Genomic DNA, 23,589 nt, shown 5'->3' on the forward strand with positions numbered 1-23,589 from the left:
GATAACTATGACTTTGCCATACTACTATACTATTACTCATAATCGTCAACCCTTACACAGCTCCCTTGAATACAATACAACAAATCGTTGAATAATATCATCTCAAGCTCAACATTCACTATATTCTATTCATTTAGATATATATGTTATGTATTCACTGATACCCCGCGGTGTGCGACCCGAAAGTGGGCCGTGCGAGGGGCAGTGGACTGTGGGCTGACAGGGGCTGCATGGCTTCTGGGAAGAAGATCAGAACTAAAAATTATTCCACTAGCTCTCTACTCCGTAGTAGACAATACAATCATACAATCATACAATACTAGTTAGTATGATATTAGTGTACCAACTCTCCAACATTTACATAGTTACAAACTAGTACTGTACATCGTAGAGTACATACAAGTAACTCATAGTTAATGTAGTATCTGGTCCGTGTCCCCTGAACATCAATTCGGGGCGACCTTGCCAGATCCGTTCCCCTCTTCTTTTCCTCTCTCTTCTTCTCTTCTTCACTACTTCTCTCTTCTCTTTTCCTCTTCTTCTATTCACTTCTTCGCTTCTCGCTTCTCGCTTCTCTTCTCTCCTTCAATCCATCTTCTCTTCCCTTCTCTTCTCTCCTCTCAGTCCATCGCCATGTACCGCCCTTGAAGGGTTTGGTGTTCCCCACAACGTCATCTGTGGTCACGCTACCCACTTCTCTCTCTCCTCAACTCGCTCGTCCACTTCCGCAAACGCTTTGCTACGCAGTGGCGGCTTTGGATTAACTCCGACAACTCGCAACAGTGACTGACTGACGTGAAGAGCGATTCTCAATTCGAATCGTACACCCCAAAAAGAGAATCAGAAAAGATAAAAAAAAGAACAGAAAAAGAAAAAAGAAAAAAGAAACGTCTCCCCAGATTTGATATCCCCCATACTCTTCTTCACTTTATTTCCAACAACTCCGCGTTTTCGATTCCGGTCGCAACCCCGTGACCAGAACAACCTTGTCTGTGAAGCAGTCGAGATTCTGACGAGACCCACGAGACCGGCGCTTTTGCTTTCCTTAGATATTCTCGCTTTTTTTTCTCTTCTCATCTGCCTCTTTTTTTTTTGTCATTTTCTTTTTTTGATCTTTCTAGAGTGGTAAGCATATATCCTTTCTTTTACCTCTTTTGGTCTATTTCCCACCCCCCCTCTCCATCTTCCTCTTCGGCCCGCGCCGATCACCTTGCGCCAACCCGTGAAGCGCTTCCTCACTGGCTTTCTCCCTCGTCCTTTGCGATACTATGTCACGTCGAATCGCTCATCGTTTTCTTGCATTCATGTACAGCTACGATTACGATTACCGCTTCTCTCGTTGATCCTCCGCGACTTGTTCTTTTCGTTTCAAGGCGTCTGGTGGGCTTCACTGAGGCATAGACTGATCCTAGATATTTCTGCCTGGTGAGTCCAATGCTTCGTTGCCTGTCAACTTTTTTTTGGGATTTCGGACCTTCAGTTTTTACCTTCATTTGGCGCGACCAAGTGGGCACTGGGGCATGGCGATCACCCTGAGAGATGAGACCGTGAGACTGGCTGTTCCCTGCGCGCGCTAACTTGCGATTTGCGGTCCATGACCCTCCCCTCTGCCTTTTATCATCCCCGACCAAACCGATCTGTGGTGATTTGTCTCGGATCTCATCTGGTGCGATTGGACTTCGTTCCGTGACGAGCGCGTCGGAGCTCTCCAGCTTTCCCCCCGCTTTGTCGCGACGAGCCTCAAGTCATGCCACTTGCACGTGCCCCCTGCTACACTTTTTATTCTATCTTCTGTTCTTTGCTATATCATTTGTCTCGGGTCTTTTGTTTCTGAAGCTCTCTTTCACAATTTCTTTTCTTAGCGCTCTCATTACCCTTCATTTTTTTTTTTACAACTTCAGCGGGCTGACTCTTTACTTCTTCCCAGCGCAGCACATACCCCATCCACTCAGCCACCAACGTTTTCGAACGATCGAGATTGGCCTTTCTTTCTCCAACCTCTTCTAGCGCGTGAATCAAAGACTGGCGCTTTGTCTCGTATCTCCAAACGATTTGACTGCCTCCTATACCGTACAGTTTGACTACTCGTTACCCAACGGTAACACAGGTTAGCAACCCTCCGGTCCACCTTGCCCTCCGCACTTCTCTTTCCCCCCACACCCATCATCCTCCCCGCAAATAGCACCTCGGAAATGAGAAACTATTCAAGCCAGGATTACTTTTTCAAATATACAAGCCAGAATAAAGTCACTGACACCATTTTCAGTGTTACCATTCAGCACCATGGCTGCGCCATCTAGCAAACAGACCTCCAGTACACCCCCGGTACCTGCAACGAATGTTGCTCGGCTTGAGAAAGGTCATCCTGGAGTACGCCGTTCCACGCCCGATTCAGAAGCTCTGGCGTCTTCTGACGATGATAATGAGCATAACCCTTTGACTCAAACTATCACTGCCCCAGCTACGAAACCTGTCCGTCGAACATCATGGTTGAACGAGGTTCCTATCTCGGTACAAAGAAAACATTCGCTCCCTGGTGGCCCTCTCTCCTCTGCTCCATCCAACCCTGTCAGCCCATCCGGTGATCAACCACCATGGGCTTCAACGACTAGTCCTGGTCTCAGTGGGTCCTTCAACTGGAATCAATCTGGAGGTAGCCAATTCCCATGGGGGACCGGTATCTGGAATACAGAATCTCGCAAGGAACCTCCATCTCGCCTGTCAGAGATTGTACCTTCCCCTACCATGCCCAACCCTGCCGCGGGGAGCAGTTCTCTCAGCGAGGAAATGCTCAGTCCCATTACCCGCACCATCTCAGGCGAATCAGCTATTCCCTTTTCGATCCCTCTACATCCTACTCCCAAAACATACCGTTCGCAGTCCTACTCTGTCGGGCAAATGGACCCCGAATTTCTGGGCATCTCAGCGAGCAAATCTGGCGTCGGCGGTGCCTATCCAACTCCCAGTGGCCGTTCTCGTGGACCGGGTCAGATGTCCTCTGGGCAACCTCGTGCTTCGCGACCAAGTGTACTTGGCGAGTTAGGACATGATCCTGCAACGCTTGGACGTGTTCGGGAGGATGAAGATGATGGGGATGAGAGTCTAGGCTCGGACGGGGACACTGCTTACTCCGCGAGCCAAGCCAGAACAATCGAACAGCTTGCCCGTGAAAATGCGCTACTGCGCCAGGCCGCAGCCGCTGGTCAACTCGATGGCCGATATCGTGAACGCGCCTCCTCTTCAGCATCTACTAAAAGTGGTCTTCACGCGGCGCACCGAATTCACGGCGGTGTCCCTGAGGAAGACGTGGCACCCGATGATGTAGGCGAACTGCGCGATATCCACGGATACGGTGCTATCCGTGGAAACACTGGTCGACGTTATTCTGAACATTCGGGCAATCTCGAACAACAATTCGCATCATTTGCCTCCTCTCCTTTGGAAAATCGCGCTCTTGATAACGTTCGCAAGGCTCATTGGCAGACATCTCTAGGCTTTGGAAGCATGGCGGATATTCCGCAAAGTCGCCGACACTCATTCGCTGATATCCCCATGCGTCACGCCTCCGTTAGCTCGGTTGATTCCCACGCGACTGCCACTCCTCGGGCCGGCCTGGGCGAACGAGATGAGGGATATGGAAATGCCGGTGACTTTTCAGCTCAATCTATGCAGCCTCGTAAGTATTCAGCGCTCCGTCGAATTCCTACCGACATCTTAGCTAACCTTGAGTCACCTATTAGAATCTTACTTTTCTCGCGAGCAAACTCTCCGCGGCGATGGTAGCTCTGGGCTTCCAGCTGCACTTAACCAATACGCCATGTCGGGAGCCTATGGCCGACAACCACCCGCGTTATCTCATGCACACCAAAATCAGCTTCTCTATATTGTCACCTTCAAGTGTCATCGGGCCGATGTTTTCTATATACAGGAAGACACTGGTCTCCAGGTCAAATCAGGCGATCTCGTTATCGTTGAAGCTGACCGAGGCACCGACCTCGGCACTGTTCAGCATGCCAATGTGTCTCTCCAGAAGGCTCGAGAGCTCAAGCAACAGTACGCTGAAGAGCATTACAAATGGCTCATGATGTTTTCCCGACAGGGTCAACTTGAGGGCTCCAATGTCAGTGGTGCAGGCTTAAATGCCCGAAGTGCTACAGGCGGAATCGGCCCTCATGCTCACGGCGTACAAGAGCCAGCTACAGACATTAAGCCCAAACTTATTAAGCGTCTCGCTCAAAACCATGAAATCCTCACACTACGCGATAAAGAAGGCAACGAAGCCAAAGCCAAGAGAGTATGCCAACAGAAAGTTGCCGAGCATCGACTAAACATGGAGATCCTTGATGCCGAGTTTCAGATGTAAGTCACCGATATACTCCTTTCTCCACCATATTTGAAAGCAAGTGCTAACTCTGCTATAGGGACTGGAAGAAGCTCACATTCTATTACTTTGCTGACTCCTATATCAACTTTAACTCGCTGGTAACCGACTTATTCAAGATCTACAAGACCCGAATTTGGATGTCTGCGATCAACCCGGCCTCGTTTGTCACACCTCCGTCTGGGGGTCTTCAAGGGCCGGGCGGCATGAGCAATCCATTATATGCTCAAGATCTTCAGCACCCAGACCGACGCCAACAGCATGACGGTAGGGCCTACGCTGTGCGAGATCCGCTTGACGCCAATCGTGACAGTATGCCTAATCCAATGGGTCCGCTTCGGACTGCCTTCGTCGACTCGTATCAGCCTTTCGCTCAGCCTGGCCGCCAGGTTGAAACGACTCAAGGCGATCCCTTTGCTCCATACTCTCCCACTAGCTTTGGCCCCATGGACCAAGCATTCCCTGACTACTCGGCGAGCGGTCCTGGGAATCCCGCGGCTCGTTTGCACCCAGCGCAGAATGAGTGGACAAGTCGATTCCAGGGGCTGTCACTCAATTCATGATAGTCACAACCCTATCTTTCAACACATTTACCTCAATCACGATCTACTGTACAATCCGCTTCTGCGCCTCTTACTCTCCTTCAACTTCCAGATCTCCTCGACCTTACACAAAGAATACTCTAGACCACCTGGCCTGTGGCTATCTCTCAATCAGGACTTCACGGTATTGATTCACTGTGATAGTCTTCCTGCGAAAGAATGTTTATTTCCAGCCTATTTTGAACGTCTGCACTTCCCTATTAGTTCTATTCTCCCTTTATTTCCTTCGTGAATTCCCCGGTTCCTGTTTCTCTTTTTTCTCACTTGCCCTCATGCTCCAATGTACTACTCCTGCCCAAGCTAGAATCCATACCCTGGGCTTATATTTCTTAAGCCCGCACAATCTTTACAGGTACACTGTCTTTTTTATCGAATAGACTCGAAACTATCTGGCCCGGTTTTAGTGTTCATAATTTCAAGACTCTTTATCCTTTCACCTTATCTCATTTTCCTTCCAACCTTTCTCCTTTTTGCTTCCTTCCTTTCTAACCAGGCAATCTGCTATTCTCGCTTCAAATGTCTCTCGCCGTCCATTTATGACTCTTTTGTTACCCCGGGGTTACTTGATTCTCTCCGTGAATGAGTTGATCTTGTCAAAATTTACTATGTTAAGAAACGGGCATACAGAATGAAATGTGTCTGTCTTATACTGGATTTCTTTCTGTTGATTCGATTTAGTGTTATGTTGCTAGCGTTTCAGAAGACAGAAGATGAGAAGAACAAATACTATTACTAGCCCTTAAGATATTTGCTTGAATATTATACCTCATTTCTCATTCCAGCTTTGGAATTACCTTGATACTAGCAAAGACTTAAACAGTAAACGTTCCTTGCTGGCGAATATCTCGACTCGAAGCTCCAACATAAACCCGGAAAGTCCCAGCTGGAACAACCCATTTCTGCATCGTAGAATCCCAGTAACTGAGGTCTCGTCGAGATAACTCAAAAGTAACCAATTCAGACTTACCGGGCTGAAGATTCACTTTCTCAAATCCCCGTAACTGTCTCGGTGGACTCGACGGTGCAGAATCAGGCAATCCGATATAAAGCTGCGCAACCTCAGCGCCAGCCACTAACCCAGCATTTTCTATTTGAGCTTTAACTGTTCCCACACTTTCAAAAAGCTCCACAGGCCCACCGGGTACGATAGATCCGGTTGTAGGTCCGGAAGTTGCAAAGACATTAACAGTCAAAGCACTATACGTAAAATTCGTATAAGAAAGCCCATATCCAAACTCATACCGGGGACTTAGACCATTCTTATCAAAATGACGATAGTCAACGAAAATTCCCTCGGTGAAATCATCACTTTGTGAATTCACCCATCCAGCTCCGTAGTCACTTCGTTGTTTGGCAATTGTGTAGGGTAACTTTGCGCTGGGCGAAGTCGAGCCGAATAAGATATCATTAAGAGCATTCCCACTTTCTTGACCGGGTATTCCGGCCCAGGTGATTGCTTTCACAGATGGTTGGGCAAGAATTGTTTCTAGTATCACGGGTCCTACACTGTGTACGACGACTATGACATTCTTGTTCGCGGCTGCAACGGCTTGTACGAGGGCGTTTCCGTTGTGCCATGGGTCTAGATTGTTGCGGTCTCCTGGATTTCCTTCCACGGTGATGTATCTGGTGGGATCATTAGTTTCAATGTATATTGAGGCAGTTTTGATGGGCGATATTGCGCTTACCCTTCGCCTGCGTCTGAGTTGATGAAGACAATTGCTGTCTCGGCCTTCCTTGCGGCCTCTGCAGCAGCAGTAGAATCGTCTGTCGTGCTGGTTATTATAGTGGTACCATCTTGGGCTGCCTGCTTCTGGATTGCATCAAGAGGACCGACAAGATACTGTGGTCGCTAATTAGCTTCTCGTTCTCATTGCAGACACTGCGCATTTCCTTTTGGGAGAAACTTACAGGAAACTCGGCTGTTCCACTTCCCCATCCCATTGCCAACGTGCCAGTATTACAGCCACGATCATTGCATGCATTGGCTCCGTTGGGGTTGACGATAGCGTCTTGCCCGATAATAGCCAGGCTACCGGGCCTTTTTAGAGGTAGTGTTTGATCATCATTCTTCAATAGAACAATGGAGTCTCTAGCCACTGTGCGAGCGATAGAAGCGTGATCCGCCGTCACATTAACTGATGCTTTGCCTCCATTCCAAGAACTGAACGCAACCTCTGGATATCCTTGATCTTGGTCAACGAGATACCAAGCAGCTAGTACTCTAGTAACCATATCATCTAGACGAGATTGTGGTACAGAGCCGTTTGAGACAGCCTCGACCAGATTTGATCCCCAAAAGATGCTTCCTCGAGGCGTATTGAAATCACTTCCAGGCATGGTCATGTCTAGTCCAGCCAATGCACTGTGCACCCCGGTGTGTTGTGCATTCCAGTCACTCACGATGTATCCACGGAAGCCGAGCTCATTCTTCAAGAGCTCGTTTAGGATCCCGTCGCTCTCACAGCCCCAGGTACCATTTACCTTATTGTAGGAGCACATCACGGATGCAACATTAGCCCTAACCGCGTTCATAAATGGCCACGCGTATAACTCGTGAGTCTCCCGATCACCCATATTAGAACTAATAGTGTCACGATGAACCTCCTGCTCATTACCAAGCCAGTGCTAATTTGACCAGTCAGTATACAGAGCTACTTGAAGCAGTAGGCAAATGAAATACATACTTTGGCGCATGCTTGTACACCCGAGTCCTGCATTCCACGAATTGTCTCTTCCATCCCAACACCACTGAGATACGGATCAACCGAGAAGCCTTCCCAATTACGCCCTCCATCAGGATTCTTCCCCAAAGGACCAGAAACAGGTCCCAACTGGACATGAACACCAAGACCCTTTGCCTCGGCACCCATCGCCGCTCCCCGCGCATACAATAAATCGCGATCCCAGGTAGCGCCAACATTGATACCGGCCGGGAAAGCAGTGACTGGATTCGCGAATCGAATTCCCAATGGCGAGTCCTGTAGACATAAAGATGGATAATTGATTGAGCTGGCGGCATAAGTATTTCCCACACATGGACCTCCCTCCCATGTAACGCCGCTTACGATTCCGGCTTTTTCATTTTGACTGAGTTTTTGAAGAGCTGTTTGTGCTTTTGTGTATGCGTCGTCCCATCCAGAGGCCCCTACTCCAAGGACTGGGACTGCAGTAATCGCAAGTGGAAGAAGTTTGTACATTTTGAATCTCGGACGATGATTTTGAGGGAAAAAGTATCTTATAGATGTATACGCCAACTTCTATCCCCCCCCCCCTTTTAAATCAAGCCCAACACCCCCCCCCCCCAAATCAAATGTAAATTAATTTTTACTCAAATATTCCCCTCATCTTGGATTCTCTGGGCTGCAGCTAAAATTCCGGGGGGATTTCCTCTTCTTTTCCGTTCCTCATGAGCTCAAAATGTGAGCAGACCCTACTTGGCATGGAGAAAACGCCACAACAGGGGGGTGATTCTACCTATAGTGACATTCCCTGATAGTACCGGTGGTATGCAGAAGCCAGATTTGAGCGAACTTATGGATTAGGCGCATTTGAGCCAAGCTAGGGCTTTGCATGATTCGAGGGAATACGTGACCTTTTTCTTGACAGTGCGGGGAGACGTCCGATGTACAGCCGATTTGGAAATGAAGATTCAGGCTAATTCGAGTTTATTACCTTGTGATCAAAGGAAGTTGGGATTTTAGGACTAGTGTACTGGTATGAAAAAAACAAGACTACGGGGTTTCATAGACTGGTACGATTTGGATATGCCTATTTGAGATTCATGTCTCCAGTTCATTATTGTGAATGGTATCTTGCATTGCGCTAGATTGGAACAACAGTTGATAACATAAGAGATGAGAGTATGAACCTACCGATCATCACTTGATGTATATATTAGATAATCTAAATTTCTTTATGCGTGAGACCTTTTTTTTTTGTAAGTCGCAAGCTGCATATTCCACCCACCAGGGAAATAGCCTGGGGAGGAGGTGGTGGTAGTTCTCATCCAGGGCTCAACAACCTACAGAACGGCTCTGAAAGTCAGATACCGTGCAGTCTGAGACTTTGTATAAGAATGTACTAGGAAATCCGAATAGACGAGTCGAAACCGGGACTCTTATTTCAAACCCAGTGTCCCGGAGAGGTGATGTAGAAAGCCCAGAAGACGGACCAGCCGTCAAGGGCTTGCGATTCTTGCAGAATCATCAGCTCGGCATGTTATGGAGCATAGCGAGGAGAGCTTCTCTCAAGCAAATTTATCATGCTTGCCCTTGACCTTAACATCAAGCATTTCCTCATGGAAATTCCCCTCTCGCCTAGCCCTCCTCAAACGCTTGACTTCGTCATCCTCTAATTTCCGTCCCACAAGGCCCTCCAATTCCTTTCGACTGATCTTCTCGTATGCCTTAGACTCCTTATTTGCGCGTAGACGCGGCTTAAATCGCGCTTGCATGCGAATACGCACAGTCGTCTCAAATGATACTGATGTCGCGTCGCCCCGAATTTCCACACCGCCAGTAGCCTTTGCGCTCTCTTTAATACCTAGGAAGGACTCCGAGTCTCCACCCCGGACCTGGAGAGCGAATGTACCGGGGATATCAACAGAAGGGATGGCGAGGAAGGATTCGAAGTGGGAAACGGCGGAGGCTGTTGCGCTGAAGAGACCGTGGCTGTCGCAGCTCAAGTATCTGGGATTTGGGTCAGTTTTCCGATATTTCATTTTATCATAGATAGAGTCCGATAGAAGATACATACTTTCCATGATGTCCTTTGAAGCTAATTGACTCGGTACCAGCCACACGCGTGGCAACCCAAACCTGTCGCACATCATGAGGTTCCGCAGTGGCGGGGTCTCCTTCGACTAGATTCTCCAGCACGCTAGCAAAAACCGTCCCATTCGCATCGGTTGCAATGGCAGTGGGTTCATCCGATGGAAGCACAAAAACAATCGGGCCTGCGATATCACTTGCGGCCTCAGCGGAAACCCAGCTTTGATCCTCGGGATGATCATTATTCTCCGGCTCGGGGTTGTCGGTCTTGCGAGTCTTGCTGGATTTTTCGGTATCGGGATCACGCTGTTTGCGCTTTTTGGGCTTGTCGCCCTTGAATGTGAGAGGTTTGACCATTTTTGGTGGTTGAGGCGAAGGGAAGTGAAAAGTGAAGAAGAAGAAGCAGAAGAAGAAGAAGAAGAAGAAGAAGAAGAAGCTCGACTTTGGCGGAGTCGATCAGGTCCACTTTTCCTTTTATAACTCCACCATCACAATATAATCACGGCGGAATTGCACAATTTCTTCGTTGGGGGATCTCGTCTACTTAATTCAATTATCGGAAGACATTGATCTACTACATACCTTTAATTGTTGATCTATTCCTGGCCAGAAATATCTCCGATCAAGCATGACTTCAGGCATGCCTTGCCAATTCATCACTAAGAGAATGCTTGAAAATGCACTATTTTCTCTCAACTATCAACATCCTTGATGATACAATCAAGTCCTGGAAAATACCCTAACTCCTTCGAGTTCTACTAAGCATTCAATCTCACGTCACGCGCTATTTCAGCCCCCAAATTTGAACTGCCATATGCATTTAAAGCCGGTACCTCCGACTGTTCACCATTTAATATCATAAACATCTCGACCTTCTATCCAAATTTGAAGCTCAAGTGCTGCACTAGGCTATCATCGTCATCATGGTCTCGCTTCTAACATCTCTTGGCCTTCGTGCTGCCGACACACTCAATCCATCTATCCCCAATTATGGTCCCGCCTTTGTGGGATTCCACTTCATATACGCTTACGGCATTCTCTCCTCACGAACTCTCAAGCAATGGTACTCCATCGACCATCAGGCATCACCGCGCGAGGATCTGTCCAAATATGGCGAAGCCGCTGTACGAGATGGAAAGCTTACGCGAAAGCAACTTGACATGCTCAAGCGTAATGAATCGGCTCATGCCAACTCCGTTGAGAACTTCACTTTGCTTGTTGCCAGTATCCTGTTCGCGTCACATGCGGGTGTATCTTCCAGGAAGATAAATGCTGCGGGCTTATCTTATACACTTGCGAGACTTGTGTATGGGGCTGTTTACATCCTCATTGATCATCCAACTTGGAGTCAAGTACGCGGACTGGTTTGGTGGTGGGGGAATTTGAGCTGTCTTTATCTGCTATGGAATGCTGGGAGAAATCTTGCTCTCTCGTAGGTTTTTACTGGTTCATGTAAGTCCACAATTTAGTGGAAAACTTAATTGAATGCAGAATGGATGAGACTGTCTAGCTAAGTATCATATGCATTGTAGTATTTGAGAATGTTTCATTTGTGTGAGGCTAAATATTCACTTCACACTGTGAACACTTTGTATTCTCTATTCAGTGCCAATTTCCAACGTGCTTGTCAGAGGAAGATTCCGACTAGAAGAGCCCACGAAGATATTGTAGCTTCCACTCTGTACCTCCCACTTCTGAGAATCCACATTCCAACTGCTTAGATCGCGACGAGTTAGAGGGAAGGAGACCTGAACATCTCCTCCGGCCGGAATCTTGACCTTTTCGAACCCACGAAGCTGGTTCACTGGACCATTGGGAATACCAACATAAAGCTGAGCAACTTCAGCGCCAACTCGATCCCCGGTGTTTTGAACCGTGGCATTGACTGTGGCAATGACATCCCACAAATCAATAGCACCGCCTTGCTCGATAGCTCCACTGGGATATGCAGCAATTCCATTCTCAACAGAAGAGACCTCCAGACGCGAGAACTCGAAAGAAGTATATGAAAGCCCAAAGCCGAATTCATATCGAAGACTAATATTCTTCGCATCGAAGTAACGGTAGTCAATGAGAACGCCTTCATCGAAATCATCCTGTGGGAAATACTTATAAGGAGATTCTGCAATGGTGTGATGGAAGTTCTCCCAGTCCGATTCATTCTTGGCCACGCTGTAAGGGAGCTTGCCGCTGAAATTTTCATCGCCATATAGAAGTGATACAAGAGCTCGGCCGGAATCCTGACCAGGAAGATGGGCGAAAACTATCGCCGTCACGTTAGGGTTGTCGGCAAATTGGTCCACCAGACGAGTTCCAGCATTGTGGATAACGACAATTGTGTTGGCACATGTTTTCGCGACTCGATTGACAAGATCATCTGAGTAGTCATCATAAGCTCCGCCACGGTCCATTCCCTCCGTTGCAAATGCATTGATGAAGACAAGGCACGCATCAGATATCTCCATCAAACCTGTTGATCCGGGTACAGTAGTCGTATCCCACATTACGACAGAGCCATCTTCGTAAGCTCGTTGTTGAAGAGCGTCAAGAGGGGCACTTAAGTAAGGACCTGCACTTGCTCCAGAGCCGCCACCGACACTTAAGGTACCATTGAAGGCAACCTGGAGCTTGGAGATTTCATCGGACAAAGACGCAGTTATGGCTTCTGCAAGGTTGAGCGTTGTTGGCGCGAGGCCAACTGCCCAGGGATTGCTAGTAATGGAGTGTCCATTTGTCATGTAGGCAGGCGGAGCTTTAGCATCATATCCAAATACTGATATTAACTTTGGTGACTTTAAAGGAAGAGAGTTGTTCACATTCTTGACAAGAACATGACCTTCCACAGCACCTTCGAATAGGACAGGCCTAGCATCCTTCGTCAATGCGTTCACGATATCGTGAGGCCTGCTGAGGTTATAGGGCATCCCGACTCCAGGCTTCGGAAAGCTCGAGTCATCCTGGCCGAGTTTATACCAAGAAGCAACGATCCTACCGATATGTTAGGGACATTTATTGGTATTGCAGCGACTAGTCGAAGAATTTCATACCTTATCGCCATATCATCCAAACGAGATTCCGGTACACTACCATTGGTAAATGCTTCTGTGAAGTTATTACCCCAGAATGACTGGCCGTCTGGCATGGCCATATCAAGTCCTGCAAGGGCTGCAGCAACACCAGCGTGTTGAGCATTCCAGTCAGTGACGACAAAGCCCTCGAACCCTAGCTCTGTTTTGAGCAACCCGTTCAAGATCTTGCTATTTTGGCACGCATATGAATTATTGACACGATTGTAAGCGCACATAATGTTCGCCGCTCCTGCTTTGAGCGCATCTTGGAATGGCCAGAGATATAGCTCGTGCATTGTTTTATCGTCAATGTTGCTCGAAATTGATTCAATAGTCCGGTTTTGGTCGTCGAGGGTCGGATTTCGGTAAAGCTCTTGCTCATTCGCGATGAAATGCTAGATAATAAAGTATTAGGTCCTTTCTGAACAATCATGCACGTTCCCTCGGGCTGATACAAAGGCATACCTTTACACTTGAGATCACTCCTTGGTCTTGGAGACCCCGTACACTTTCCGCACCCATTACACCAGCCAAATATGGATCATTGGACGGTCCTTTCAAGCTTTTAGTCAAATGCAGGTTGTCTGGATTTCTTTCTTTGAAGACAAACCTTCCCAATTTCTACCACCTGTCACGACGCGTCCTAAGGGCCCAACAACAGGTCCCAGAGCAACCTGTACGCCCTTCTTCTTATACTCCCCACCCATGTGCCATGCACGATCATGTGCCAGACTCTTATTCCAGCTGTTAGGTTGAGTTAGCTTAGCCTTTCTCTGTAGGGATGTCTAATGCCGTATTTACCTTGCTCCGACGTGAAGGCCACTGGGATAGCTATTGACAAAATCGGTAAAACGAACTCCATTGCCCGCATCTTGAAGACACATCCCAGTAAAGCCTAGTCTGGGAATGGCCTGAATATTTCCAGAGCATCCATTCTCCGTAGTGGAAATTCCGTATGTAAGGTTATTCTTGCCTTTAATCAGCATTTTATTCGACGATCAGTATGAAATTCGGTAGTAGACTAACCTTTTCTTCCAATGTCATTTGAGCAACCATAGCAGCCGCCTTCTTGTATGCGTCAGCCCAATCACCTTTCCCCGTGGCATTTGCTATGGACAGTCAGTTAGTCTATAGAAAAAAGAAGTGGTGTTGGACACATACGGGAAGGATAGACAGGCTCGGACTGGCCATAGAAGTGAGTATCAGTGATATTCTGCTCTGCATGACCTATACCATACAGAGATGAGATTATCAAGGCAATCCCAATGTGCTTTCCGGACCACATGGTTGTAGTCTGTGCTGGATAATACCAGTATCTTCAACTATGGTTTGTTCAAATTACCGAATAGCTTCCGAGTCCCTAGAGTGGTGGACACAGGCCTTGTATATACATTTTCCATTCTACTCAAAATCCCTCAACCATACCCCTCAGTCACTGACTTATGATGCCATTCTCCGGCCGTTCAAGCCCCAAGCAAATTGATCAGCAATACAACTTCCATGTTAGCTTTCAAAGTTGTCCGGGGTAGCCGAACACACCGGCTCATCTCCGCACCAAACGGCATAGTAATATACGCTAAGCCCTTCTTTGATATGGTTTTTTCTGGGCAGTAGTATTTGAGGGGTGGCTTGCCCTTTAATGGAGAGGAAGCCTCTCTGGTCTATATTTTGACTTTGACGACTGGGTAAACTTCGGAAGAACTCCAAATTATATGATAGAAGTACCGAGGTACTACCATTACCTTCCTCCAATCATTTTCTCAGATAAATAGTAGTTATTAGTCTTGATTCAGGCATCTCGTCGCTATTGGTTTCCTTTTCGTTGAGTCCATAGCCAACGTGCTGCAGATATATGGAGGCAGCTAACAAACGCAGGGGTAAGCCCGAGGACGAAAAATCATCGGTTCAGACAATCTCCATCTGCATGAATGGGAGCACACACTCCAGCATACTATCTACATTTTAGTGAAATGCGGAGAGTATTTGTGGGGAAGAGAATGTGGGGCCTCAACTTCATAATAGTACTGTACATAGTATGTTCACAGCATGGGCTGCGAAGATGCGGGGCATTGTCACACGAAATGAGAGAGAAAGTATTTCGGTAAATGGAGAGTAGTTGAGAATTCTTACTATCAGAATGAAGAGATTGGAACCATTCTCATGAGTAGACGTAATTAGAGATCCCGCGGATCACAGTACAGCAAAGCCGCTTTGTTAGGCCGGCTACTTTAGCAGTTTTAGTAGACGCTGAGATATTCCATACTTTTTACAGAAGCTAATGTATAACCCCCTCATCTGGTGGGTCTCGGCTTCTCTTTTTTTATCGCCGATGTTGAGCTCAATTTTGTCCTGTCTCACAGTCAACATAAATTGTCGTCTTGTCAAGTGGCTGCTGTCCTCCGAGGCAAATTTGACCTCTCGCTTCCTCCTTCTTATGCCCCATCCTCTCGGGGGTCTCATCCAGAGATTTGATACGCTTTGCCTAACTTACAAAATCCATTTAGTACTTCACAATAGCGGTAAAGGCATAACTTCTATGCTATTACACTCCAGAGCTGTCCAAAATGTAGATCCAAAATGTCATATATACTACTTACCAGCCCCTGGACATACATCAAAATTCCACATTATCAATGGATTCCTTAGTAAGATCCGACACCCATATTATAAAGTATGCTTACGTTCTGATGTAACATTTACTATCTGTACCATTCAGAAAAGACACCATCATTCTTTCCATGGTCTTTCCAAAGGCACGGGCATTTTGAGAATTGTACTCTAGGGCATGCTCATGGTCTATGAGTAAGAGTGGGCTTCCATGTTACCCAGATTAGATTGCCAAAATCTACTTGAGTAGTACATACCTATGTACTAGATATAAATGCTGTTCTCACAATGATGATTGGCCATATCAAATAACGTTTTTTGAACGTCGTGTTGTTGGAGAGCTCATCTAAATGTTCAAGGGTAATGCACCACTGGAAATCAAGCACAAGATACTATTTTGCAGGGCTTCAAGTCAAGTTAGAGATTCTCTCAGGTATAATCCATTTACCAGTGAGACTCATTTAATACCAAGGATCAAAATCGCGCAGAAATGGCTCTTGGCGTAAGCGATCATCTTAGATATTGGGGCCCAGTAGTGTAAGATGACGCCAAGACGGTAAATAGTAGCATCCTTCTGTAGATCTGCAGAAGCTAGAGTAATGAGATGTTATTTTTATCGGTGTTTGGAAAGTCTTCATGTCTCAATTGTGAAGACAAGCTAATCAGGGGCCAAAGTCCCTTTTTGTCCACTTTCTCGAGGCTGTCTTTCCTATTCAAAACTATACATCCATCAATCTAGATGACGAGCTCTCTTATCTCCCGAAACATTCGGTTTAGGCAAAGCATCGATTTGACCATTATCTCCCCAAGACTTCTGAGCTATAATACTAGTATCGAGGAACCCCCACGTCCCATCGAAGTAGTAACTTAAACTCCCACATCTACGCCCCAAAAAGTAACCTTAAAATCCACATCTACGCCCCCAACATCAGCTTATGGCAGAAAGCTCCATAGGATGACGATACTAGGTCCATTAACTATCAAAAGTCCAAAACTTGTCATTGGGTGATTCATCCAAGGTACATGATTAGGTGAAAGAGTCAATCTCTACTCTTTTCGTGAATATCCCATTCATCTTGGCAGAGTGCTGCCACCCAGGTCGAATCTATCTATCAATACTTTCTTGTAAACCTATAAAAACCCCTCTACTTCCTTGATCTTGACTTCATACCACGATCATCTTCTAATTTCCTCACCTCCCTCGATTCTGAGTTTATAACCAGCAAAATGCATTTCTCATCCCTGACAATAGTCACCCTCCTCTCTGCCCTCGCAGCAGCCAAACCTGGCAAGGTCGTCCTCTACGATACAGCCGGCTGCACAGGCAATGAGCTCTGGACAGGTGAAGTCGATCACGATCCTATCTCACCCTCCAATGATGAGATCAACGCAGCTCGTTCGTTCAAATACGAGGGCTACTTCTCGCTTCTTGTTGCCAAGAACCATCTTCTCAATGACCACACGTGCGGTTACTGCAGTAACTACCATGAGGACCACTCCGGTGGTGGTTGTCAGGATATCAATACCGGTTGGCCGCTGAATGAGGGTCGTATTGTCCCTGAATCGGATGATCCTAGTGATATTCCTTGCCGCAATTACTTGATCAACTGCCCTTTCCCCGTACCTCCGGGCAATGGACTTGAAAAGCAGGAGTAGTTCGCTTCCTTCTGGCTGTTCTGAGATATCAGGCTTTGGGGATGTAAGTGCTAGGTTTACGGGACAGGAAAGAGAATCAGGACTGCCATTGCCAACTTGGTCTTGTATGAACCATTGTCACGGTCTTTGGTAACTTCTGAAACTAGTCTACTACCAGACTACTACCAGATTGGAACCATTTGAAAAAGGATTATGGCTCTTCATACATCATCCTATCTAGACTCTATTGCTTTAATACTCAATAATATGTCAAGTTGATAACATTCAGTCTTAGGATTCGACTCAGAAATGTGTAGACGTATGTATATTTGTACGTTGAGAAAAGCCAAATGATGGATAAGTCCCGACTTCTCAGGGGACGGCATGCATCGCAATGAACAATATAAAGCACGTGTATTCTAAGCAGCCATTGCACCCAGGAAATGCATCTGTACAATGCACAAGTAATCATAACATCATGACCGCTCAACCAGGAGCAGACATAGAGATTAATCACTTCAAGCCAAATCCTTCACTATTCACAACTGCCTCCCACAGCAGCTGTCTGAACTTCTCGCGGTTGGCGTACCGATACAGCCCTAGCGTATTGAAACAGGTGCGTGCAATTGGGTAACGGGAGCAATCATCTCCCATGCAGGCAAGTCTAATTGTGAGGCTTGTAGCACCCATTGCAGGGATTCGGTCGCTACCAGTAATAAATGACAAAACCTTCCGCTGGGCATCCGGCGGAGCATTCTCGAAGAATTCCCAAAACCATTGCACAACGGGAAGAGATTCTGGTCGATGCGACTGCCAATTATCATAGGTGGCCACTGCACGGAGAGATTGTACGTCGAGTGCTTCGTCTGATCCTCGAACAAGCAGCTCGATCTCTTCCGGCCGGAAAAGCGATAGGGCATTGCCACCACAGACAGTGAAAAATCCACGTTTGAATGGCTCGAACTGTCTAGTGACTGCTGTTTCAAGAAGATAATGGACATAAAGTTCAACAAACTCTCCGCGATTATCATTGGTCACCGCTCTTTTCTCGCCCCCAGCGCAAAGAGGGATATTGACCACTTCTCCGTAGCGGTCAACTTGAGCAACAAAGTCGTAACAAAATGTTTCCGCAACGTCACCATCAAACTCTAACAAAGCACGAAGCCCTCTCGCAAGGGCAGGTCGATATTCAGCGAGGTCGTCCAACGTGAACTTAAACCTTGACCTACGTGAATTTGCAGTCGAGGGAGTATTCGTTGGGGGTGCTGTCGAAAGAAGCTTCCGGAACGCGAAAGGCGGCAAGTCGATATCGAGAATTGTAGAATTGTAGATGGCAAGTCCCAGCAAAACACCGACCAGGAAGAACTGTTCAGAGGATTCAAAGCAGTAAGGATTGAAGTAACAGTACTGCGAGTCTTCATCATAGATAAAAAGGCCTGCAAATTGTGAGTATGAGCTTTTGAAGTGTAGGTTCTGACCACTACTTACCATGATGCGGGTCGAAGACCTCCCGTACCAACAGGAGGAACCATTCTTTGCGCAATCCACCGGCGTCGACGCCTTCTTCTCCAATGAATTCAATCCGGAGGCCCTTCTTGATCTCTTCTTGTCCTGTTCCAACCACTTCACTCACACCACGAAGACTATCTTCCACAAGGCATTCTCGGCGAACTTTTAGCAAAAGATACTGGCTAACCGCCTGGTGCTTGAGAATACTATCGAAGAAAGCCTCTCGAGCTTTCACTTCCATCTGGCGGCGGGCGTCATGTTCCATGATACGTATCTTTGCCCAGATGCTTAGGAAGAAAGGATATCTGCAGAAGCAAAACCTAGAGCTTTTTGACTCCCAGATCTCAAAATCACCAATCAAGTCAGAGTAATCGAGAAGAGTGTTATAGAAAGAACTTATAGGGACCATATATCCCCGCTGATGTGCGAGGTTGTTGGTCCCCATTTCCGCATGACGACGTGCTTTTGATTCCATGCCATCGGGTTTGCGCAAATGATTGTTGCTATTTGCCGCAAACAGCAGAGACATGACTCTTGCAGCCACACGGATTTGCCAATCTTCAGCATAAATAATAGGCTCTTCCTTCTTCTTCGCCGGCTTCTTTTGAGGGCTTCGTCGATTTATGGCAGCGTGTAGCTCAGCGGCCGTATTACCTGCAGCACTAGCAAAACTTGGAACAAGCTCATCGCCATCCTTCTTATCCTTAGCGACCTGGGTACGCTTGCGACCATGCTGACGGGTTAGTCTGTAATTAACGAAGCCACTTATCAAATCCACGTGTCTTTCGAACTGCTTGGGCGAGAATCGAGAAAACCATGATATGAACACGTGATGGGCTTCATTGGGAAGATTGGCTAACAAGCCGAGAATTCGCTTGAGGATCCCATAATGGTGGTTGGAACTAGCACCATGGCTAGACGCAGCCACGGCGGGTTCTTTTCGACCTGGCTTGCCGTCTCTCATATTTGATCGAACATCGCCGGGGTGAGAAGGGCGACGATCGTCACGATGAGGAGTGGTTCGCACGGGCGAATATGCACCTGGAGAGGATAATAACGGATTCGCGAGCAGGATGAACAAGAATCTAGTGTCTTCGGGCTTCTTCAAAATACACCGAGGACGTTTCAAGAGATTTTCAGTGGCCTTCATCAATGTTCTTTGGAGATGTACGCGAGAGTCAACAATCTCGTGCTCGATGGACGCTAGATCAATTGCTTCCCATCGCTGACTCCGGATCTTGTCCGCCTCCGAGCGGGTTGGGTCGGGCTTCTTTCTTCTCCATTGCTCATTCCAAGAGCTACCAGCCGTAAGAATAAGGTGATACCACTGGCTGACCTCGGCCCAGTTCACCCGGGGACTTCTGGATGAGACCGAGCGAGATCTATGAGTTCCGTGCTCTTTAGATGGCTGGTGGACTTTTCCTTCGGCCTGAGCCCATTCTGTCATCCACCAAGTAGAGTTCTCGGCAACGTCTCCAAGAAGGAGTGTTTTGGCATCAGGTTCAAACACAGGAACATTGAACATCGGATCCGCCGTCGTTTTAGGGTCCACTTTCATTCTAGGCGGGTTGCCGCTGCTAGCAGATCTTATCGATGGCTGGTAGGTGGGAAAGGATTTGTTCAAGACACTACTTCCCTTGAATGCATTGATTAGATAGTTCTCCACCCGCTTGAAGATAAACGGTTGATGACCTTGATCCTGATTCTCTGGATGGTCATTGGGTTGAGGTGTATTGGAGGGACGGCGCTGGCTTCTCGGATGGGATTTTATGTCCGAATTGGCACGTGTCCTAATCGGTAATTCTGGCAAAGGCTTCTCTTTGACTTTGCCCGCAGATGGAATCGAGAAGTTTGGCTTGGTCTTTGTATCATAGATCCTTCCTTTTTCACTGGAGGCCGACGTGCTGCGACTGCGAGGGTCCCGAGGCCCCGGCAAGTGGTTGGCGCCAGAGTTGTTCGGTGACAAAGTCGCACCATCGTGATCCCTAGGAGCAACCAGTCTACCTGCGCGGGATTCATCGGGCACTGGCCTTTTCTGGATCTCATCAAGAAGATTATCAAAATAATTTGACAGACACCCATCGATCATGCCACCAAGTTTATTGGCCGATGTGAGACTCCCTAAATGTCCAGTTAGTTCGAATCATTTGTGAATTCAAGACTCTTTGGCTGTATGATTACCAGTCATGTACTCTGGAGGAGAAAATGGGGCGTGAGCCTCCTTCGGGTTCAAGTGTGAGTTTGGAGGATGGTCACCGCGAGCTCGAGGTCCTCGATCATCCACTTCCGCATCACCAGCATGGGTGCCTTCACCTGGCGTATCCGGTTCAAGGTCCGTAATCATGAGGCAATCACTGCATCGAAAGACGCTCAGATGCTGTGGCCATCGCACAGTGGAGTTGCAAGTTCCGCATTTGGTTTCGGCCATGCCATTACTTGGTCCCCCTCTGTTTGAGTCTTTCCGAGGACTTGAAGAAACTGGCTGGATCGGGTATGTAACCTCGTCTGAGTCTGAGTCGGAATCCCATTTGATCTCTTTATCATATTTGTCATTTTTTGGTGGTGCCTTATCACGCTTTCGACCCATGCCTGTCAACGCAGAAGTGAACGGGTGGCTGATTGAACGGTGGTGACCACGGCGGTATGAGTCGTTGAGCGAATCGCCATCTAATTTCGACATGGCTGAAGCATCGTGAGACTCGTGAGGGGGACGAAGAGACCGCTCTGTCGTCGAAGTCGAGGAAGGGATCGAAGGAAGCAGACCGCCAAACCCGGCGTTAGGATGGGAAGAGAATGGAGGATTACGACCAGATCGAGAGGACATCGAGGCACATTTGGTCGTCTAGTTCTTCGGAGACGGCTAGGGTGTAAAATCAAGTAGGATCCCAGTTTGTAGAGCTCTGTTCGTCAGCGAGGGACATGCAATCAGATCGTGGGGAAGTTGACGATAAGCAAATGTAACGAAAACAAAGACGACGATGATGCGATGCTCTTTGTAGTCGAGCTAAACTCAATGTTGGGCTATATCATGCAAAGTGATTGAATTGTATCAAAGACAGAAGACAAAGAGAGACAGAAACGAAAGGAGGTTGTTGCAGCACCTCATAGTCGCCTGGACGGATTGGGAAGGCGGCTAGTGGCTCCAACAGGGAAGGTGCGACTATATACTGATGCCTTAGGCCACAAACTCTCAGCTATCTTTAGAATCCTTCTGAACTTGAATCACGCAAGTGGAGTTTCCAGGCTTGGATTGAAAGAGTGTACGAATAAGTGCAGCATGGAGTCTAGAATTTCAAACGCTTCGTACCTGATACAGAGACATAACCTGACCTAGCAATAAGCTGGCAGAAGCAGCTTTGCAGTGCTACGAACGCACAATATCTACGCACGCTTACGCGGACTTGGCAATATAAACTCCAGACCAGTCTATATTTACGAGACTACCGTTGGCAAGTCTTACGATTTTGTGGCACCCGTAGGAGTTGAACCAGTCATACTTCGTTAAACAAGGGGGAATTCAACATAAAACAAAAAATGGCTTTTTGGCTAAAAACAGAACCTGGTGGTCTGCATTAAACTCATACCCGGTGTGAAAGACACGGCACGGGAGAGAAGTGTTCGAAGAGATAACCAGATGCAGCCAATATTTTCCAACGCAGTCCACCGCAGTGCATTAACGCATTTAACGGTAACGCCAGTAGCTCTGGGTGTTCTGGAGCTTCCAGGTGTGGCGGCGACCGGCCTTGGTGTTGTTGTAGCGGTGACCCTTGTTGATACCACGGGACTTCTTGCCAGTGGCGGTGAGACCACGAGCCTCGCGGTGCTGGTAAAAAAAATATTTGTCAATATTGCTCCCACGATCGGATACGACTCGAAGAAATTTTGACAACTCACCTTGTGGACAGGGTTGCAGATCCAGTTGATGCGGGCATCGCGGCGGATGGCCTTGTGCTGGGGGTCGACACAGATAACCTCGAAGTACTTGTAGGTGGAGTCCTGGTTGATCCAGTAGGAGTTCAGGACACGCAGGTTGGCGCAGCGGCGGCCAACACGCTCCTCAGCGGTAGCGCTCAGAGCACGCTGGTACTTGAGCTGGTTGATACCCTGGTTGGTGGGCTTGCCGTAGGTGGCACCCTTAGGAGCAGGGCGCTTGCGGCCACCGCGGCGGACACGGATACGGTAGACGACGTAGCCCTGCTTGGCCTTGTAACCAAGACGGCGAGCCTTGTCAGGGCGGGAGGGGCGCGAAGCACGGTGGATGGCGTTCAGCTGGCGGAGCTATATTGATGCACTCTCAGCAAAGTTCAACGAGTGTATAGCAAGACACAAGCCCTCAAGGGAGTCTTTTTGCGTGCCACAATCATTTCCGCCGAATGAGTATCGTTCGAGATGCCCAGTAATTACCATTTTGCTGTGGCATTTTCCCATGGCTAACGTATACGTGTTCTCGGCGGAGATGTTAGGCAATCGAGGGGGTGTCAGGGTTTTATCTCACCTCCCAGCAGCGAACGCGGAGCAAGAACCGAATAACATCGGACTGCTTCTTCTTCTGGATCTCTTCGACGTACTTGAGGGCACCCATCTAGACGCAATCGATGTCAGTGACTGAATTGAAGTGGTGATGGCAATAAAATTAATCAATAGGAATTCGTGTCGTACCTTGTCGGCTTCACAGGGTCGTCGGTTGTCGTTGTCGCAACTGCAAAAAAGTTCGAGAGAGAAAGACCAAAGACTGAGGATTGTGTGTGGGACGCTAGCGATTAGCCGAGTGTGGGATTTTCACCAATCACAGTGACCTGGTGGATCCACTTGATATTTTCCGCTCGTTGGTGCCTCAGGTGCAACTATAACTAGCCGTTTTCATCCACGTGACTCTGACTCCTTACATAGTAGGCGGTGTGCCCAGTCTATCGCTCATCGAACGGTCCCACCGCCTAGTGGTTGTCTCAGTGTATAACTAGTACGTATATCCTCTAGCTCAATGCTAACAATAAAACTGCAATAAAGCTTCCAAT

General features: G+C 47.6%; 8 protein-coding genes across 8 annotated transcripts; 3 read left to right on the forward strand and 5 right to left on the reverse strand.

Annotated features, from left to right (window-relative positions):
• Positions 1 to 2,283: 2,283 nt before the first annotated feature.
• N7469_006371 (PSP1 family protein) lies at positions 2,284 to 4,944 on the forward strand (the record flags this gene model as incomplete). Its single annotated transcript, XM_056645289.1, has 3 exons — positions 2,284 to 3,676; positions 3,741 to 4,359; positions 4,422 to 4,944. The coding sequence occupies 3 exons, from the start codon at positions 2,284 to 2,286 to the stop codon at positions 4,942 to 4,944; spliced, it is 2,535 nt and encodes an 844-aa protein (XP_056500527.1).
• Positions 4,945 to 5,795: 851 nt separating this feature from the next.
• N7469_006372 (beta-glucosidase) lies at positions 5,796 to 8,183 on the reverse strand (the record flags this gene model as incomplete). The annotated part of the gene is made up of 4 exons (XM_056645290.1): positions 5,796 to 6,609; positions 6,672 to 6,826; positions 6,895 to 7,611; positions 7,671 to 8,183. 4 exons carry the CDS (start codon positions 8,181 to 8,183, stop codon positions 5,796 to 5,798), a joined length of 2,199 nt encoding a protein of 732 aa, XP_056500528.1.
• A 1,049-nt stretch (positions 8,184 to 9,232) lies between these two features.
• On the reverse strand, positions 9,233 to 10,112 carry N7469_006373 (uncharacterized protein; the record flags this gene model as incomplete). The annotated part of the gene is made up of 2 exons (XM_056645291.1): positions 9,233 to 9,674; positions 9,742 to 10,112. The coding sequence occupies 2 exons, from the start codon at positions 10,110 to 10,112 to the stop codon at positions 9,233 to 9,235; spliced, it is 813 nt and encodes a 270-aa protein (XP_056500529.1).
• Positions 10,113 to 10,678: 566 nt separating this feature from the next.
• Positions 10,679 to 11,191, forward strand: N7469_006374 (MAPEG family protein; the record flags this gene model as incomplete). Its single annotated transcript, XM_056645292.1, has 1 exon — positions 10,679 to 11,191. The coding sequence occupies one exon, from the start codon at positions 10,679 to 10,681 to the stop codon at positions 11,189 to 11,191; it is 513 nt and encodes a 170-aa protein (XP_056500530.1).
• A 162-nt stretch (positions 11,192 to 11,353) lies between these two features.
• On the reverse strand, positions 11,354 to 14,108 carry N7469_006375 (beta-glucosidase; the record flags this gene model as incomplete). Its single annotated transcript, XM_056645293.1, has 7 exons — positions 11,354 to 12,743; positions 12,803 to 13,218; positions 13,289 to 13,377; positions 13,434 to 13,567; positions 13,625 to 13,791; positions 13,850 to 13,932; positions 13,985 to 14,108. The coding sequence occupies 7 exons, from the start codon at positions 14,106 to 14,108 to the stop codon at positions 11,354 to 11,356; spliced, it is 2,403 nt and encodes an 800-aa protein (XP_056500531.1).
• Positions 14,109 to 16,657: 2,549 nt separating this feature from the next.
• On the forward strand, positions 16,658 to 17,086 carry N7469_006376 (uncharacterized protein; the record flags this gene model as incomplete). The annotated part of the gene is made up of 1 exon (XM_056645294.1): positions 16,658 to 17,086. The coding sequence occupies one exon, from the start codon at positions 16,658 to 16,660 to the stop codon at positions 17,084 to 17,086; it is 429 nt and encodes a 142-aa protein (XP_056500532.1).
• A 492-nt stretch (positions 17,087 to 17,578) lies between these two features.
• Positions 17,579 to 21,398, reverse strand: N7469_006377 (HECT-type E3 ubiquitin-protein ligase; the record flags this gene model as incomplete). The annotated part of the gene is made up of 3 exons (XM_056645295.1): positions 17,579 to 18,501; positions 18,554 to 20,695; positions 20,756 to 21,398. The coding sequence occupies 3 exons, from the start codon at positions 21,396 to 21,398 to the stop codon at positions 17,579 to 17,581; spliced, it is 3,708 nt and encodes a 1,235-aa protein (XP_056500533.1).
• An 858-nt stretch (positions 21,399 to 22,256) lies between these two features.
• N7469_006378 (60S ribosomal protein eL15) lies at positions 22,257 to 23,492 on the reverse strand (the record flags this gene model as incomplete). The annotated part of the gene is made up of 5 exons (XM_056645296.1): positions 22,257 to 22,397; positions 22,469 to 22,852; positions 23,070 to 23,156; positions 23,234 to 23,273; positions 23,461 to 23,492. 5 exons carry the CDS (start codon positions 23,490 to 23,492, stop codon positions 22,257 to 22,259), a joined length of 684 nt encoding a protein of 227 aa, XP_056500534.1.
• Between the last annotated feature and the right edge of the window lie 97 nt (positions 23,493 to 23,589).

This window comes from Penicillium citrinum, assembly GCF_028827155.1.
Source record: "Penicillium citrinum strain IBT 23319 chromosome Unknown utg000005l:1.0-1900146.0:1.0-1900348.0, whole genome shotgun sequence".
Taxonomy (NCBI): domain Eukaryota; kingdom Fungi; phylum Ascomycota; class Eurotiomycetes; order Eurotiales; family Aspergillaceae; genus Penicillium; species Penicillium citrinum.